The 20,546-nt window shown below is 36.1% G+C and overlaps 1 protein-coding gene across 1 annotated transcript in view; it reads left to right on the top strand.

The window, feature by feature from the left end:
- LOC128213510 (RNA helicase aquarius-like) overlaps window positions 1–20,302 on the top strand; it is a 41,271-nt gene extending 20,969 nt beyond the window's left edge. The window contains exons 21-35 of the mRNA XM_052919276.1: window positions 100–366; window positions 1,218–1,398; window positions 1,955–2,113; window positions 7,708–7,842; window positions 8,705–8,860; window positions 11,101–11,238; window positions 12,546–12,617; window positions 13,274–13,461; window positions 14,369–14,540; window positions 16,093–16,263; window positions 17,237–17,322; window positions 17,930–18,041; window positions 18,377–18,439; window positions 18,975–19,097; window positions 19,524–20,302. Coding sequence (XP_052775236.1) covers window positions 100–366; window positions 1,218–1,398; window positions 1,955–2,113; window positions 7,708–7,842; window positions 8,705–8,860; window positions 11,101–11,238; window positions 12,546–12,617; window positions 13,274–13,461; window positions 14,369–14,540; window positions 16,093–16,263; window positions 17,237–17,322; window positions 17,930–18,041; window positions 18,377–18,439; window positions 18,975–19,097; window positions 19,524–19,562 — 2,062 coding nt within the window. The 3' untranslated portion in view covers window positions 19,563–20,302. The remainder of the gene's footprint in view (window positions 1–99; window positions 367–1,217; window positions 1,399–1,954; window positions 2,114–7,707; window positions 7,843–8,704; window positions 8,861–11,100; window positions 11,239–12,545; window positions 12,618–13,273; window positions 13,462–14,368; window positions 14,541–16,092; window positions 16,264–17,236; window positions 17,323–17,929; window positions 18,042–18,376; window positions 18,440–18,974; window positions 19,098–19,523) is intronic.
- The last annotated feature ends 244 nt before the right edge of the window (window positions 20,303–20,546 follow it).

Here is a 20,546-nt window from a genome sequence, read left to right as displayed (position 1 = left end):
AGTAACAATTAATCTTTTACCGCCTTCATGAAGCTTTATAGCTGTACATTCACATGTTGTGTATAATCAACATTTGATAAGAATACATTGTAATTTCAGACTGGAGAACAACTACCGAACCCTGGACTGGAATGACACTTTTCTGTCCATGGAACACTTGTACCAGAGTTTCCCGGGCTACAACATTGATGTCTCAACGACCGACACGAGCAAACAGGTGGCCCCTTTCCGTCTGACGTTCTCGCAGGAGGAGGGCAGTGGGAAACGGAAGGAGGGAGAGGAGGGGCCAGCCCCTGTCAAGAAGATTTACGTTGAGCCCCATGTGATTCCAAATAGGGGACCTTACCCATACAGCATGCCAAAAAAGTGAGTGTTTTGTACTGCGCAGTTTAAGGCTACTAGTGACATGATATAACTGGCTCCAATTTCCCAAAATATTTTAAATCCCTTATAACAGGATCAAGCTAAGCTCACTATATTTGTTCTGGAAAAAATTATGTAATTGTTTCCTATTAAAGACTTTTGGGGCTTCTTTAAAAATAAAATATGTTTTGGTTTATAAAATCAGGTTTAAACGAGTCGTTTAGCTATATGAAATTTGATGCTGAAAAGTATTACATCTAAGATATTTCAGGAAACATGGGCATATAGATTTTAAGATAAAATTTTATCTAAAATACATATATTGAAAATTTGACACATTTTAAATTCATATTTCATATTATAAGGACAGTGAATGTTTTAGTGAGATAAGTTTCCTTTAAGCTGCTCAATAGGAATCACTCTCGAATCCATTTCCAGGGTAAAAAAAGTACTGCATGATGTCCTTTTAGCAGGGCCAAAGGAACATACCCCTAGTGGGGCTGGCTTGGGCCCACAACCTATTTAATTAGAGGCAGACGTTATTACCACTAGAACTGTCTCAAGTCTGAGTTCAGACTCAAGTCTCATAACTGCAAGTTAAATTTTTTTAATATAATTTACCTTGTTGAAAAGGGTTGTTGGTGAAAAATGCTGTATATATTACTAGACAACATTACTGAATATTTTTAAAAAGAATATTATGTTCTCAAATTGTTTCAAATTAATATTTTTTTTTTTAAATTTCACTTTGTCAGACTTGAGACTGTTTGTAAACATGAAACCCGGTATAGACTCAGGTGTTCTTCTTTCTCTGCAATGGGTTTTAATTCACATACTCCTTTTGATGCTTTTAGAAACAGCATACCGTTTACGCCAACCCAGATTGAAGCAATTCGGGCAGGAATGCAGCCGGGCTTGACAATGGTTGTGGGGCCGCCGGGAACGGGTAAAACCGATGTGGCAGTACAGATAATCTCCAACATTTATCACAACTTTCCGGACCAGAGAACTCTCATTGTCACTCACTCTAACCAGGTACACTAAGATTTTCATTGAAATTTGGGCTGGTATTCAATATTGGTCATATTGGTCTTAATTGGATCTAAGAACAATGTAGCTAATCGGATTACTTGCCATAAATTATTGATCAATCAAGTGAATGAAGGCAATGATATATGACTGTGTTAAGGCTTAATACTGGATCATGTTCAGATAACACTAATATGTAGCAAAAAAATGAAACTAAGGCACTAAGAAAATTTCAATTTATGACTAAAATGAACTTTATCGTTATTGAAACAGAACTCTTCTGCTATGTTCTCATGCGAATGAATTGCCTCATTTTGAAAAATGATGATAATGATAATGTCCACCTTATATCTTCCATGATTGTGCTTTTACACCTTATGTCATGTTTTCCATCCACATCATTATTTTTGACATCATTTTTGTTTGCTGTTGTGTGTATGTTGAGGGAATGGTCGAATATGGAACATTTGTTACATTCATCACTCCATTTAACCCCAATAAGATTCATGGAAAGCAGACAAGCATAATAGTATTTAAATTTGGTGACTTATGTTTCTTACAGGCCTTGAATCAGCTGTTTGAGAAGATCATGGCGCTGGACATTGCTGAGCGACATCTGTTACGTCTGGGACACGGGGAGGAATCTCTCGAGACAGAGAAGGATTACAGTCGATACGGGCGCGTAAACTATGTCCTGGCACAGAGGCTGGAATTACTTCAGGTACTTGGCTTTCAAGGATCTATGATATATATAATTGTAGTCTAAGGTAAGGTTTTAGCCAGGTTGTAGAAGGGACAGGGTGCTGAGGGACAGAATGGCACATTGTATCCAGCAGTGAATTATTGAAGCATTTTATATTTCATATGAAATGTAAGAAATTGTGCTTATTTGAAGTAATATTAGGTTTCAACTACTAAATATGTAAAGTTTGTTTGAATTTATAATCAAATTTCAAGTTAGGCCACTACTTTTATATAAATTGGTTTACAAAACCGGCGGGTCTAATTTTCCGAAAAGTACAAAAAAAAAAAAAAATGAATTTCACTTTTATTTTCAAAATTATTTTCCCGACCGTATTGGTTTTGGTGCGAAACGAAAGAAAAACGAATCGATAAGAGTACGAATGCAGTGGATCTCGACTGGTTTGTTGTTCCGTAGCCATATTCGCCAATTTATAGTGATAGCATATGAGCAAGTCAACTGTTATGGCAGCGCCGTTGGCAATGGCGGAATTGACGATAGCAGTCATTCTTTGTATGAAATAATTAATTAAAATATGAAGGAGTTGTTAAAATAACAATAGCAATAAACATTGGCAAATTTAACAGCCGACACAAACAATAACTGTCACATGATTGTTGTTTTTTTCCCGCTAATTTAGGTCATGAAAATATTGTTGTTTATAGATAAAAAATAAAAGTGTCAGCGGCTGCCATCGAATAAGTAGACACAAATATCTGTAAATTATGTGTGAGAAAAACATTTTATAATATTTTATGGTTATATATCAAATAACAGTGCACAAAACGTGAGTGGTGAAATTGAAAGTAAAATTTCTAAGTTGACATCGGTGACCTAGTTTCACAAGTTCGGTCGGTGGTGTTTATGGATTTTAAATCACATAATGGTTTTGAAATACTTGTCATTGGGTCAATGTAAAGCTTGTGTTTATTCTAGATTACATGTTTATTCATGTTTGGGTTAAAAAACAAACAAAGAGTTGAACACATGTGTCAATGACATTTACTCATGCCGGGAGTGGTGTGCAAAACATTTAGATAAAACAACACCGAAAACTATTTTGGATAAGTCCATTTCAATTTGTAATGAACTTGATACTCTATAAATGAGATTTGTTGTAGTCACCAAGGAATACTCTTTAAAATGAAAACAATAAACAAGCATAAAGTATAGATGCCCTGTGAACGCATATATACACAAAATGGCGGAGTTGGGAGAAGATGAAAATATCCGATACATAATTATGGATTTCTCTGTCAGTTTGCTATCATTGGTACATAAAGTTAAGCCACATGCTAGATTTATTATTTTGCTATGTGATTTTTATGTACTGATGTGGTAATTTGCTGCAAGATTTGAATTTGAAATGGATTTGGTGAACAGCCCATGGTAAGTATCCCAGTCCGAAAATATCCAGACTAAGCATGAATCGGGTTACACACAACTAGGACCCCGCATGGTAAGAGTTATTAAAACTCAAATCTAGGTCTTGTTAGGCTTTTAGTTTTTCAGGAATTGTTTTCACAATATTAAAGGTCAAATGTCTTCATAAATGTTAATTCCTTATTTACAAAATTGGTAATTATTTCACTTTATTGACATTTTCCAATATTAAAATAACTTAAACAATGTTTAGAAAATGTAATGTATTGTTTTAATACAGTGCAATTTTTGTGTATTTTAATGCGTAAAATTTGCCTCCTCTTTTTATGCCCCCGAAGGTTGGCATATTAAAATCGCACCGTCCGTCCTTCCGTCCGTCCGTCCGTCCGGCTCTGTAACTTTCCCTTGTATGGACAGATTTTAAAATAACTTGCCACATGTGTTCCACATACCAAGATGACGTGCGGCGTGCAAGACTGTGTCCCTACCTCAAAGGTCAAGGTCACACTTAGTGTTTATTCACAATGGAGTGCTGCATATAAGGACATAGAGTATAGGTGGTCGTGTCCGGGCTGTAACTTTCCCTTGTATGGACAGATTTTAAAATAACTTGCTACATGTGTTCCACATACCAAGACGACGTGTCGCGTGCAAGACCCGTGTCCCTACCTCAAAGGTCAAGGTCACACTTAGTGTTTATTCACAATGGAGTGCTGCATATAAGGACATAAAGTATAGGTTGTCGTGTCCGGGCTGTAACTTTCCCTTGTATGGACAGATTTTAAAATAACTTGCCACATGTGTTCCACATACCAAGACGACGTGTCGCGTGCAAGACCCGTGTCCCTACCTCAAAGGTCAAGGTCACACTTAGTGTTTATTCACAATGGAGTGCTGCATATAAGGACATAGAGTATAGGTTGTCGTGTCCGGGCTGTAACTTTCCCTTGTATGGACAGATTTTAAAATAACTTGCCACATGTGTTCCACATACCAAGACGACGTGTCGCGTGCACGACCCGTGTCCCTACCTCAAAGGTCAAGGTCACACTTAGTGTTTATTCACAATGGAGTGCTGCATATAAGGACATAGAGTATAGGTGGTCGTGTCCGGGCTGTAACTTTCCCTTGTATGGACAGATTTTAAAATAACTTGCTACATGTGTTCCACATACCAAGACGACGTGTCGCGCGCAAGACCCGTGTCCCTACCTCAAAGGTCAAGGTCACACTTAGTGTTTATTCACAATGGAGTGCTGCATATAAGGACATAGAGTATAGGTTGTCGTGTCCGGGCTGTAACTTTCCCTTGTATGGACAGATTTTAAAATAACTTGCCACATGTGTTCCACATACCAAGACGACGTGTCGCGTGCAAGACCCGTGTCCCTACCTCAAAGGTCAAGGTCACACTTAGTGTTTATTCACAATGGAGTGCTGCATATAAGGACATAGGGTATAGGTTGTCGTGTCCGGGCTGTAACTTCTTCTTGTATGGACAGATTTTAAAATAACTGGCTACATGTGTTCCACATACGAAGATGACGTGTCGTGTGCAAGACCCATGTCCCTACCTTTAAGGTGAAAGATACACTAAGTGTTTATTCACAAGGGAATTCTGAATACAAGGAAATAACAGTGTAGGTTGTCAAGTATGGGTGGTATTTTTTATGTTCAGAGGCAATTTAAAATAACTTGCCATATGTATTTGACACGTAAAGGCTAGATCAACTTTTCATGTACTGACCTTGTTCGTAGGTCAATGTCACATTCGGGGGCATTCGTCACATACTGTGACAGCTCTTGTTTCAATTTAATATTGGTAAGTTTTTAAGTGTTCTGCATTCACTTTTGCTTTAGCATACCCTTAAAGCTAAACAAATGTCTTGCTGAGTGATATTCAATGTATCTTTGATTAAAAGTGTAGTTTATACATGTATACATGTTTTATAGTCAATATCATTGATGTTTTATATGCACAGTATGTAAGATTTAAACTGTGTGTTTAATAAGAACTTTGAAACTTTGAGTGTATTAAAGCATGCATTAATAGCAGTTTAAGAATTTAAAATGACAAGTAAATTGATATAAAATAATTTTTCACTGTTTTTATGTTGTTTTCTGATTTTCACCCTTTAAGAGTATGTTTTGTGAATTTTTCCCTTTTTTTTTTTTTTTTTTTTTCGACCACCCAGTGGACATTTTTTCCAAAAAATCTTGTAAACCAAAAAATAAAAAAGGAGTGGCCTTATAATAAAAATAAAAATAAATAATTTATTTTCTTATGCAATTAATTCTATGAAGGCAGGAGGGTACCCATGTTGGTCTCCATGAGGGCAGAAGGGTGATTCCAAAAAGGACAGGGTGCAGCACCCTTCCATAACCCTCTAGCTAGTTTAAGGTCACACTAAACAGAACGTTTGTTTGGCCTCATCAATTGACTCACAAAAATCCCAGCATCCTTAAAGTTTGTTTAGACTTTCCTGTGGTCATTTTGTTGTTTGATTGTTTTTACATTGCGGAATTTTGGGGTTTGGGAGTAAATAAAAAACACCAAGAAAAACATAACTACCTTATGTGCAAAAATCAGACTAGGAAATGAAGTACAAAATTCTTAGTCCTCTCTTAGACAAAAACTGAGCACCATTTAATTTAATATGATTTTTGGCTTGTTTGTTTTATCTGAAGTATTGTAATAGCCTTGGAGTCATTGTCCACGTATGCGTCATTGTTGGAGTATTTGACGTGCAATTTCTGTTGACATAACCATTGAAGATATTTAAATAAAACTTTATACACATGTTGCCCATGATGATATGCACATGTAAAGGGAACTCTGGCTTCAATAATAATGCAGCTTTCTGACTGGAAAAATAACAACAGACAAGTGTTTGGTATGCGCTTTGTTAATCTTGTTAAGGATTAGAGGTGCAACGATTCGCTTTGATGCATCGAAAAACCGGTTTTAAACACGCCGATGTGATTCGATACGGAAACCCCAAAATTCGATTTGATCTGCATATTAAACATGAATGTACAAAATGACCCATTGTAACTGCATTCTAATCAACCCTTTGTTACCTGGCGTGGGAATAATTTATAGTTAATCTGGCATCCAATCAATAATAGAGTTTTATTCTTACTAGCATAGTCACGTGGCGTCTCCCTCATTGAAAGATGCACCTAAAATACTAAAAGCAAAAGAGTGGGCACATTTCTGGCCCCGCGAGAGATTGATACGAAAAGCAACATGTGAAATGTTATCCAAAGTCCGGCAGCTCAACTAAGCTAATGCAGCATTTGAAAAGGAATCACTCCAGCGATGTGTTCAAACTTAAAAAAAGTATGTCAAATCGTCAAATTCGACATGTACAGAAAAACACCACACGTTAATAACAGGGACTATCTGTTTATCAAATTTAAATGAATAACAAATCATTGTCATGTTTATTTTCATTAAAAATGTATCAACAGATTGTTTCTGTTATAAGTGTATGCTGTTTTTTGTTTGTTATTTAACTTTGTAAACAGATAGTTTCGTTAATTAAAATTTGTTCTTAATGAAACACTGTCCTAGTTTTTCATCATTGCAATGCTTAAATATACTTTAAATATACGATATATAAATTAATAATAAATACAGCAATAAGTAAAACATGAATCGAATCGAAAATAATCGAATCAACATGTTTGATATCGGAATCGAATTGAATCGAGCTTTAAGTGAATCGTTGCAGTTCTATTAAGGATGCCCTCTTACTTCCAAATTAGATGAACCACAATTAATACAATTATTTTAATTTACCGAAAAGGATGAATAAATATCGAAAATCATGGTTCTTATGAATGATACCGTGTTTAATTTGGAAGAATACAGAAAACACATTATGAGACAATAGTTGATCACTGTAAACCTTTAAGGACCAACCAGTCATTTAATATTTATGCGTTTTCAGCTATTAAGTACACACTTACAATCTTGTTATCAGTAATTAATATTTTCCATAAATGCATTATTTAGTAGTAGTTAAAGGTTTTATCACTCAAAATTGGTGTTTGTTATACACGTGTATGTATTGATTTTAAACACGAGATTCACTTTAATTTACACATTGCGCATGAAAATAGTCAATTCAAAAACATGGACGGTTGGCATAATCTTGTTTTATCATTTCAATCTACCCATCCAGGAGGTACAGCGCTTACAAGAGAGTTTGAAGGTTGCTGGCGATGTATCATACACATGTGAGACAGCTGGCTATTTCTTCATATATCAGGTCCTTGCCAGATGGGAGGAATTTCTGGCTAATATCAGAAAACTGAAGGTAAGCTATAGATGGGTTAAAACTTCTGAAGTGCATCATCATGCATGTACCAGATGCCTGATGGCATGATATTTCTCGGCAGCATCAGGATACTTACAATGCCATTTAGTTATCTATAAAGAATCACCTTGTCCTGTCTGTTGGTCCGTCCGTCCGTCCTGGGACATCAGTACAAGTCTACTTTTTGTCATAACTCAATATGTTTTTGAGTTATTGACTTCAAACCTCACAGACATATTGACTGTGTTGAGGAGAAGTGATGTGCCTAAGAAATATTTTTTTGTATGGAATTTTCAGAATTATTACCCTTTGATCATTTGTATACTTATTTTTTTTTTACTCCATTCGAAAACTTTATATGTTTTTGAGTTATTGACTTCAACTGTGCAAAAGGAACACAAGGACCCTAATTTATGCCTTCTCATCAACATAGGGCATCCAAAGAGCATACATCACTCCCAGTGATACTTCTTACGTTGTTTTTTGAACACAATCATCATTGAATCATGTACAGAAAAGAAAATATTTAATGGTGATTCTCGGAGAAGGATTGTGTCACAGGCCTTGGTACCAATGTTAGTAGTTTTTTGTAAATCCTGCTGGCTGTTCTTAAGATATTTATGTGAAAGTTTGTATGCATGTTGTCAATGTGTAATGTATGTAACAAGTTCCATCACTCTGACAAAACTATTTGTTCAGTTATTCCCTATGAAGAATGGATTATCTGTTAAAATTAACTTCCATATCGGCCTTTTGTGATTGTAATGATGTACCTTATATAAATTAGTGCAAATTAAATGCAGTTTTGGTACAAAATGCAATATTTTAACCTTAAAACAATATGTGAATGTTTGTTTTACAGGACAGGACAGCTGAAAAGGTCAAGGAGTTGTTTCCCTTCTCAGAATTTTTCAAGAACGCCCCTCCCCCTGTGTTTAAGGGGCGGAGTTATGCTGAGGATATGGACATTGCCGAGGGATGCTTCCGTCACATCAAGAAAATCTTCACGCAACTGGAGGTGCATTTAAATTATATCAACCAAAACTGTTCTGAAGGAACTGTTGATTGAAGATATCTTATTATGTCTCCCCCTCTCTGGGGGAGACATATTGTTTTTGCCCTGTCCGTCAGTCCGGTAGTCCGTCAGTCCGTCAGTCCGTCCGTACGTCACACTTCGTTTCCGATCGATAACTGGAAAACCGCATGACCTAGGATCACCAAACTTGGTAGGGAGGTTGGTCGTGAGGTGTAGAGGATCCCTATTGTTTTTGGGGTCACTAGGTCAAAGGTCAAGGTCGCGGCGACCCCAATATAAAAAACATTTCTGCTCAAAATCTTGAGAACGGTTTGACCTAGGTTCACCAAACTTGGTAGGGAGGTTGGTCATGAGGTGTAGAAGATCCCTATTGTTTTTGGGGTCACTAGGTCAAAGGTCAAGGTCGCGGCGACCCCCAATGTAAAAAACATTTCCGCTCAATATCTTGAGAATGGTTTGACCTAGGTTCACCAAACTTGGTAGGGAGGTTGATCATGAGGTTTAGAAAACTCCTATATTTTGGGGGGTCACAAGGTCAAAGGTCAACGTCGCTGTGACCTCTAATGTAAAAAAAATATTTCCGTGCAATATCAGGAGAATGCTTTGATCTAGGTTCACCAAACTTTGAAGTGAGGTTGGTCATGATGTCTAGATGATCCCAATTGTTTTGGGGGTAACAAGGTCAATAGTCAAGGTCGTGGTGACCTTCCATGTAAAAATCATTTGCGTGTAATATCTTTATGTCTCCCCCATTCATGGGGAGACATATTGTTTTTGCCATGTCCGTCAGTCAGTCCATCAGTCTGTCAGTCAGTCAGTCAGTACGTCACACTTCGTTTCCGCCCAATAACTATAGAACTCTTAGACCCAGGAACTTCATACTTGGTATGCTAGTTGGTCATGACTAGTAGATGACCCCTATTGAATTTGGGGTCACTAGGTCAAAGATCAGGGTCAACGTGACCTTGAGGTGAAGAAACGGTTTCCACTCAATAACTAAAGATCCTTTGGGTCCAGGAACTTCATACTTGGTATGCTAGTTGTTCATGACTATTAGATGACTCCTATTGATTTTGAGATCAAAAGGTCAAAGGTCAAGGTTACCTTCAGGTAAAAAATGTTATGTTGGCAGTGACCTTAAGCTTAAAAATGGTTTCTGCTCAATAACTAAAGAAAGCTTGTACCCAGGAACTTCATAGTTGTTCATGACTAGTAGATGACTCCTATTGATTTTGAGATCAGTAGGTCAATGGTCAAGGTCACCGTGACCTTGAGGTGAAGAAACTGTTTCCGCTCAATAACTAGAGAACGCTTGCAACCAGGAATTTCATACTTGGTATGCTAGTTGGTCATGACTAAAAGATGACCCATATTGATTTTGAGATCACTAGGTCAAAGGTCAAGGTTGCCATGACCTTGAAGTGAAGAAAAAGTTTCCGCTCAATAACTAAAGATCCTTTGGTTTCAGGAACTTCATACTTGGTAAGCTAGTTGTTCATGACTAGAAGATGACCCCTATTGATTTTCAGATCAAAAGGTCAAAGGTCAAGGTTACCTTCAGGTAAAAAATAATACGTTGGCGGTGACCTTAAGCTTAAAAATGGTTTCTGCTCAATAACTTAAGAACGCTTGTACCCAGGAACTTCATTCTTGGTACGCTAGTCGGTCATGACTAGTAGATGACCCCTATTGATTTTGAGATCAGTAGGTCAAAGGTCAAGGTTGCCATGACCTTGAGTTGAAGAAATGGTTACCGCTCAGTAACTAAAGAACACTTGCACCCAAGAACTTAATACTTGGTATGCAAGTTGGTTATGTAGATGATCCCTATTGATGTTGTGATCAGTAGGTAAAAGATCATGGTCACGATGACTGTGAGCTGAAAAATGGTTTCCGATCAATAATTGAATAACGCTTGCGCCCAGGAACTTCATACAATGCAAACTTCGTTTACATTTTCCATGATTAATCAACAACACTTTCTTCTCTTCACTATTTAATATAATCGAATAAACCAAACTTCACTGTTGGTTTGTCTCCAGTCCAAAGTTACAAATTTCATGTCCATCATTTATTTTTTCTCAGCTACGACCACACAATAGGGGAGACAAGCGCTTTTTCAAAAAAGCAATCTCTAGTATTCCTCTGCCTTTTTTAAAGAGAAAAAAATAGTCTCTTACCACAAATATGTTCAAATATGAATAATTATTTTCTATGTGCAGGAATACAGGGCTTTTGAGTTGTTGCGTAGCGGTTCTGATCGAGCCGACTATCTATTGATCAAGGAGGCAAAGATAATTGCCATGACGTGTACACACGCGGCCCTGAAACGACGAGATCTTGTCAATGTGGGATTCAAGGTTTGTATCTGAATTAACCTAAAAATGTAAACATGTGTTAGAAAAGTGTGTTATAAATACCAGCTTATGACCAAGTGAGTAATGTCAGCACATTGTCTAGTGGTATAGGTGTCTGCCTCTAGCTGACAAAGGTATTGGGTTCGAACCTCACCATGGTGAGAGTGATCTAGTGGTTTAATTGTCCGCTCTAGCTTACAAGATAATGGGTTTGAAATTCACTAGAGGCATGTTCTTATGGCCTCTCCAGAAGGACACCAGTAATGGGTTCTACCCAGGATAGTTACTTGGAAGGGATTCACTTTAGCCGTCTTTACAATCAAGCCCATATGAATTTAAATAAACTAACACACTGTAATTTGTCTGTTTAGAGACATAGAGTTGAGATACTGTCACTGCTTTGGTGCTGATACTGTTAGCACCATTGTCGTTCAATTTCTTTAAATGCTGGTCACAATTAAATTTTGAAACTATGAATAATATATATAACATGAAACTTGGTATACAAGTTCTCTTTGGCAGTTGCCACAATTATCAGAACTCTGGCTGAAATATTTCATGACTTATGTCCCCTGAACAACTCGTCACATGACATGACATTCCCTTCCATTGCTTTTGTTTATGCTCTCGAAGATGCAAACTGTTGCAACAATTATGCTTGAGGTAATTTTTAGAACAACTTAAGTTTGGATTAAAAATGTTTAAAAAATGTCAACATTTTTGTGCAGTTCACTGTGTTCCTCCATGTTCTGTTAGGAATTATTATGATGAAAGAGGCTGCCCAGACCTTGGAGAATAAAACCTTCAACCCACTTCCATAATTTTATGATTGTAAGGTACCTTATGTATGAATAAGCTCGTCATTTCATCAAACCGTTGACATTAAGAACCATTGTCGACAAAGTCAATATCACTTTGATGTTACAAAGGGGCAAAGTCTTGAATTATGCGACTTCTTCGACCAGGTCACCCGCTCGCTAGAGCCCTGCCCTTGTATCATTTTAAAGAGAATTACTTGCTGATAACTAATATGAAAAATAAATGAACAAAAAAAACATTGTAGGTAAAGATTTTGCAGTGTTTGTGTGTGTGTTTTTTAAATGGGCATTAAATGAACTATTGTGTGACATTTAAAGGCCGAAAAAGCTGATTTGAAATGCTTTTGTCTGTATAACTTGAACACGCTTGTTCTTTACTCATAATACATTTTCAAATAATACTTATACTGGGTGTCATCAGTATCCAAAATTCACACAATTTTGCATCTTTGTACATAAACAGTTTTCACATCCGCCTTGTTTTGTTAACAGTTTGACAACATCATGATGGAAGAAGCTGCTCAGATTCTCGAGATTGAAACATTCATCCCACTTCTCCTGCAGGTGAGAGATGTTCATTTATTAAATTAACAACTTATAAAGTTGCGCAGCATTTGGTTAAATGTGTTCACATTTTTCTTTATTTGTTAACACATACTGTAACATGTCCCCTATTTTTCATCTCACAGGTGCTTCTTGAGTGTCCTTATCCATAGAAAAGGATGTTTACCATCGAAAAAATAGCATCTGAAAAAACACACTGAATAATCTCATAAATGCCATTTTTCTGAAGGCTTCCCAGAGGATTTTGTTTAGAAAACCTGGGCTTTTTGCCCACTACTATTTGGTTATCATCATTAAACTGAAAAGCGCTGTATTGAGTATATTTTTTTTTTATATGTTTTAAAAAAAATGTCTTGTACAAAGCAATCTGGGCTGATAATCAATATTGGTCTTAACTTGACCTAAGATTGATGGAGCTAATCAAATTACTTCTTATTAACCAATTGAGTAAATGAATTCATTGATGTATGACCTTAAGAATAACTTTAGCTGTATATTACCACCCCTAGTCTACATTTTTTTTCTAATCACACATTGGGAGATCGAAATAACATTATATCTACGCCACTTGGGAATAATAACTTTTGGTGCTCTAAGAGTGAAATAAATTGCGATCTTACTGTGAAACCTTCATCCTCTATATGTTTCCATTACAGAACCCTGAGTTCAAGAGCAATCGACTGAAGCGCTGGATTATGATTGGTGATCACCACCAGTTGCCGCCAGTGATAAAGAACATGGCTTTTCAGAAGTTCTCCAACATGGAACAGTCTCTGTTTACACGCCTTGTACGGCTGGGAGTGCCGACTGTCGATCTGGATGCTCAAGGACGAGCAAGGGCAAGGTAAGATATCACTGTATTCTGAAAGGGTTTTAAACTAGTTGCATAAGTAGCTACCAGCTGATTCGGACCACTGTGGATTGCTTAACTTTCACAATGGTTTAAATTAGAAATTGATCTTGTCCCGATTTAAAAGCTTGGAGAAGTATTAATTGATGCATGTTTGTCAATGTTTAGATGATGGCATCTAGAAATTGACCTCATGAACATGGCAAAACCTAAAAAGATTTTGAATGAAATGACCTCCTGATATTAAAACTATCTATTCTTTTCCAATGGCTAATAGCTCAATTTTTAGACATAACCTTAACTTAAGCATGAAATTCTGATATGATTAGTGACAGAAATCTCTCTGACCTGGAGTTAAAACTAAAGACTGTTTGAAAAGCTAAAACTTTGAATTCTACCCGTACTCCTTGTCTGATAACTCCTCTGACTGTACTCTTCCGACTTCTTCTAGAAACTGACGAAATGTCATTAAATGGAGTTTAAACTGAGAAAAAATATTTCCATGTTTTTTTATTATACAGAAGAACCTTCTTCAGGTTTAGCATAGCATGATTTCAGGTAGCCTGTTTTTGAAATTCAGAACAAAGGTTCCCAAATGCTTGATATCCATTTTATTTCTGACATGTGATGCTTTTCAGCATTGCCCTGATAAGCAGCCTTGCCCAAGTGTTCTCGAACCAAGAATAAGTAAGAGCTGGCTAATGTGGGATATACATTTGACTACTTACGTATTTTTTTTGGTGTATTTCAACATTGCTCTGTTGTATAAAGGATGATACAAAAACTTGCCAGCTGTCCCCTTGTATCAATGATCAGACAGGCATATAAAAAGGACCATTACATGACTGTACAAACGCGGCCTTTACCATTCAATTTCTTACATGTATGTTGTTCATTTCAGTATTGCATCACTGTACACGTGGAGATACAAGAAACTGGGCAGCCTCCCTCATGTATTCACATACTCAGAATACAAGCTGGCGAATGCAGCCTTTGCCTTCGACTACCAGCTCATCAATGTGGAAGACTTCAATGGTCAAGGCGAGTCAGAACCCAACCCTTACTTTTACCAGGTAAGAAAAAAAATATTGTAGCTGCTACTAAATGGTTTATTAGCTCGACTATTCGAAGTTGGGATTTTCACTTAAAACTCCAATACCATTCATTCAATTGACTTAATACTTCACACAGATGTTCAGAGCCATCACACAATGAGGTTAGATAACTCCATATTATCTTTTATACAAAGTATGGCCCCTGATTGACTATGGAACTTAGGTTAAAGTTTTAGAGCAGGTTGGGATATTGTTTAACAACTTTTATACCCTTCATTCAATTGACTTAATACTTCACACAATTGTTCAGGACCATCACCCAATGAGGTTACATAACTCCATATCCTTAATACAAGTTATGGCCCCTGATTGACTTAGGTTAATGTTTTAGGCAAGTAAAAGTTAAGGGCAACTTGGGATTTTAATAAAAAAACTTCTATACTGTTCATTACGGTAAATGCACATAATAAAATTCAAAGTTATTTACGATCATCTTACAACAAGAAACATAACTCTGTTTTAAGCCTAAATACAAATTATGGCCCTTGAATATTTAGTTATTTATTTTTTTATTTATTTTTAATTTCCTTTGAAAGGCATATTTGTATATTCTAAACCACATTTTCACATGGGAAATCAAGTTATTTGAATGACTTTGGTCATTGTTTGGGCGGGCTGGTGGGAGGGTAGCTTCAAAGTCACCTTATGTATCGAATAATTTTAGTTAGGTTTGACATAAAGAGACCAAACTTGGTATTATTACATCGTTATTGTATTCTAAGTCAAAGCGGCATAGTCGACAAGCTGTCTTATGACAGCTCTTGTTTTTATTTTCATTGTTCATTGTGGACTAAGACTAGTGAACACTATTTGAGTGATTTAAATCGTTCTTGATGGGGTGATTTTTCAGACATTTGTTAAAGGCTACAGTGTGATGACAGCATTGTTGTTAATTTTTAAAGCTGAAATAGTTTATTATGTGTTCATATATTTTATTAACACAGGTACAGCTGAAACCATTGTCTCAATTTTATTTATTTGCTGGGTTTTTTTTGAGAACAAAACGTTTATTGTCGTATAAGTACCACCAAAAAATGGTGATGTTAACAATGATGACACATTAACAATATTGTTAACTTAAACAAAGTTCTGAACAATCAACCCAATGATTCGTAGTCATGAGATTTGCTATTTAGACTTATAATAAATTTGAAAATCTTGTTTTGAATGGTTCAGACTGCAATTAACATCTCCTTCAGTTACTTAAAGTCTTAACTGATCAAAGTAAATGTTTTTAGATATTCATATTGAAAGAGGTACCCAATAGATTTTTTGATGTCTATAGGTCATGGGTGCATGGCCACTTAACACCTAGAATCCACGGACTCTCTCAGCTGTTTGCAAGGGGCAAATTACCAAATTTTCCAGGATTTAAATTTGTGTGTTATTTCTGCTGATGGCATATTTTATTTGTAAAACCTGAGTGAGGCAGAGTATGTGATTGTGATATTCAGACCTCATGACATTTGCTCGCAAATTATATTTCATCGGTGTTGTGTATCCCTTGTAGAATCTTGGAGAAGCGGAGTATGTGGTTGCAATGTTCATGTTTATGCGTCTGATGGGATATCCGGCCGAGAAGATCTCCATCCTAACCACATACAACGGACAGAAACATCTCATCCGTGACGTTATTCAGCAACGCTGTTCGAAGAATCCATTCATTGGAAGGCCTTATACAGTAAGCTATAAAAATATGGAGGTCACATATATAGCTCTAAAAATAGGAGGGCCCTGTACAGTAACGTCTAAAAATAGGAAGTCCCATATTGTAAGCTCTAAGAATTGGGAGGCCCTGTACAGTAAGCTCTAAAAATAGGGAGGCCCTGTACAGTAAGCTCTTAAAATAGATAGGCCCTGTACAGTAAGCTCTAAAAATAGGTAGGCCCTGTACAGTAAGCTCTTAAAATAGGGAGGCCCCATCTTGTAAGCTCTAAAAATAGCAAGGCCCCATATAGTAAGCTCTAAAAATAGGGAGGCCCCATATAGTAAGCTCTAAAAATAGGGAGGCCCCATATAGTAAGCTCTAAAAATAGGGAGGCCCCATATAGTAAGCTCTAAAAATAGGGAGGCCCCATATAGTAAGCTCTAAAAATAGGGAGGCCCCATATAGTAAGAGCTTAATATAGGGAGGCCGATAAAGTAAGCTCTAAAAATAGGGAGGTTCATATCTGGATATAGCGGTCATCACAACCAAGATGAAACATTATGTATAAAGTCATAAAATAAACAACGAAATAGCCTGATGAAGGTTACCCGGTAGGTGAAATCTTCATTGCACAGTTTCTTTTATCATCAGAAATATGTTTGTATTTCATCATACTAGTGGTAAGTCCAAAGTTTCAATGTGATGAAAACATCACTAGATTAATAGTTGGATTGTTTCATATGGGAAATCCAAAGTCACTGGTTTTCGACAGTATTTAACCCTGTTACAATAGCTAATGAGTTTATCTAGTCAAGTGGTATATAGATGTCAGTCCCTCACTAAAGTGGTTGTTGGTATGAGACTGTCTAGGTCTCATTATCTTTTGCTTTGTAAAATGGACACAAAGACCTGTTTCTTCCCTCAAGCATGATTCATATCAGCTTAATTCTGTCTTAATAATCACATTGGAATAAGTTTGTATAATATAAATTTAAAATGTTTTCAGGTCACAACGGTAGACAGGTACCAAGGTCAACAGAACGATTACATCCTGCTTTCCCTCGTGAGAACACGCACAGTAGGCCATCTCAGGTATGTTTCTATTTATAGACATTTCAACATCATTTTGTCTTATTTTTTCTAAAAACAAAGTTGAGTTTATTTGACTGCCATGGTTTTTGGCGTGTTGGCAATAAATTATGGCCATTATTAAAATATGTTCATATGAAACTTGGTACACATGTTGCCAGAGCAAAGCCTGAAACTGTGGCTTAAATAAAGTGTTGAGTAACGACCCTTGTTTAATCCAAAAATCAACCCAATGGTTAGTATGATTCAGATATTTTGTGTAAACATACATAGATAAACTATTTAGCAGCTTACAGAAAAATGCCCTGTATGAATTTTGAAAATTAATAGGCTAATGTGTATAAACACTTGATCAGTGACTCTTGTTGTGTTTGATGCAGTGCAAAAGAAATGCTTTTTTCTAATGACTATTTTTCAATATAAAACAACAAACTTACAAAGACCCATTGGGAGCTGGCAGAGAATATCAAATAGGCGGGGCATATCAGACATGTTGCGTTAGTTAAGAACACAAAAACACTTGTCATGACATTGTATTAGGCTTAGGTATAAAAATGGATGTGGTATGAAGTTCATTCCTCAGTTGCTAATACATACCTTTTTCTTGCAGGGATGTTCGACGTCTGGTGGTCGCCATGTCTCGTGCTCGTCTTGGTCTCTATGTGTTTGCCCGAGTCTCATTGTTCAGCAACTGTTTCGAGCTTACGCCAGCCTTCAACAGGGTAAGTTGTCATTCCTTCTGAGGAAATTCATAAATTGTGTTTCATAGGCAGCATCTGAATGAGATTATTTTTTTTACATATAATTCTCAGTATTTGAAAATATATTTTTGTCACGCTAAAAACAGTTCTTTTCTGAAAATAGGTTATATTTTTCAGAGTACTGAAATATAAGACTTTTGTTTTCTGAAAATAGGTTGTTATATTTTTCTAAGTATTTGAATATTAAACTTCTTTTCTGAAAATAGGATATGTTTTTCTGAGTACTTATAATATTCAAAAGGAGTTTTTGTCTACATTTTGTCTGTTTTGTATTGCATGATTTTTCTTCTTTACAGTTGTGTTCACGGCCTACTGAGCTTCATATCGACCCGAATGAAAACTTCCCTACCGCAAGAAAGGTATGTATATTTGTAATAATTCATGTATCATACATACATGGAATCTTGTACATAGCAGATTGAATGAGGTGATTTAAGAACGAATGCAGTGATTATTAATGAACAAGGGCAACCTAATATACTCAAGTTTCATGGTCCTGGGTAAAATCATTCTTGAGTTTTTGTATGGACATAGTTTTCCTTAGGCAATTGACTATGACCTTTGACCGAGTGACCTAATACAGTAGTGTTTATCCACTGGTCAATGACAACCTTACACTGTAGTTTCATTGTCCTGTAAATTATTTACATGATTTTTAGCTCCTATTTTCCCCCTACTTTTCTATGGGACACTGCTGGAGATCCTGAATTTGTAAATTTTTGGTATGACACTGCTGGGTCTTGAACCTGTGACCCGCTCCAATAGAAGATTTTTTACAAAAGGGAATAGGGACAGTTACAGAACTCTGCACCAACAGGATTCAATTGTGCATGCATTAAATTTTATCAAATGATTTAGATTGATGATAATATGTCATTTTCCTGTCTATTGCAGGCAGATGAGCCATGTCAAAGACCACCAATGGTGATACAGGACATGCCACATATGGCGCAATTTGTGTTTGACCTTTACAACCAGAAGGTCGACACTCTTATGCGGATACGCAATCTGCCATCGGTAGGTTGTTTATTGTTTAATCAGGTTTATTTGCAGTAGTCTCATTTTGTGTAATGATTTGTTACACGTAAGCATTAATTCAAGTGACCAATTTTCGACTGTTGAATAATTTGATTAGAGTTTACAGTTTTTAAAAACAACAGTAGAAACAGGTTTTACTGTACTGATTTGTATGATTACAAGTTAGTTGATTGCTGTTAGAATTCTAAGTACATGCATGCAAATGATTAGAGGTCTATTCAATCTCTGTCGAGATTGAGGTGTGGTTGTAGAATTGTTATTAAATGAGCATATTTTGTTCAATAGTCATTATGTTAATTTTAATTCTTTCCTATCAACCATGCTTTACCATATCTATTCCTGTTCATTTACCGAATGTTAATCACGATCCTTCCCTATCAACCAATATTTTATGTATTCTTGCAGGCTGGGAAGTTATCTGAACCACCCAAAAAGAAGACCTGAAGTGAGAATCGTTGATCTACAAAAGAGCGTTGCTGATCTAAATAGTGCTGGATGTAACATTGTGTGTACTGTATGATGAAAGTTAAAAGTGTTGAAAATGTTTAATGTAAGAACATGAGAGATATGTTAAGAATTTGAAACTGAGACTTGAAGATAAAATGTTATTGACATTAATGCATTTGCTAAACCATCTTAAAAAAAAACAATGTAAAAGACATGCAGGATTTGGCTGCAAGTCAATAATGCAATAAATTCAGGTATTTGTCTGACATGCCTGGATATTGTAACAGAGGCCATCAGCATATTTTCAATAAAAGTTGAAACAAAATATCGTGGAAATATTTTATTCCGATTTCATATTATGGTATATGGTATCACAATTTTTATGCAAAGCTTCTTGCAAATTTAAATGACCTTCGTCTAACATATTTGTTCTCATAATTTGAATTTATATTTTATATCAATACTTCTTGAAGGGGGTAGGGGATGCAAGCTCGAAAAAGTGATCATAAAACAGTAATTGGGTTAGTACCGGAAGGTCAAGGCGACAAAATAGAAGGTTTTGGTACCTTCTGGCATCATGGTTTTGGTCTTTTATAAGAGGCTTCTAAAGAGAATAAAAATGATATAAGTTACATGTAAGTTAACTATGTTTTGCACATGTCGCACATCATAATGCCTATTTGTTTAGTTGGTCATGTCACATTGTGTATATAAACTGAATAAAATCATCCACATTCTTCCAGTGTTTTTATTAGTTGTTCCAGTGATACTTTTTTAATTTATAACTTTTTCATTTTTCAATAAAATTTGACATAAACCCTTTATAAAGCATATTCCAATATGTGTCCGATAAAAGGTATCTGTTGAAAATAATTTTACGAGTTATATGTGTATTTCACGTGAAATCCATTTGGTTCCTGTAAAACCCTGCACCCGAACCAGGGGAGCTAACTAGTGAATACAAGTTTCGGAATAATTTTA

The sequence above is a fragment of the Mya arenaria genome, chromosome 13, assembly GCF_026914265.1.
Source record: "Mya arenaria isolate MELC-2E11 chromosome 13, ASM2691426v1".
NCBI classification, from domain to species: domain Eukaryota; kingdom Metazoa; phylum Mollusca; class Bivalvia; order Myida; family Myidae; genus Mya; species Mya arenaria.
This window is presented reverse-complemented; position numbering and strand designations above follow the sequence as displayed.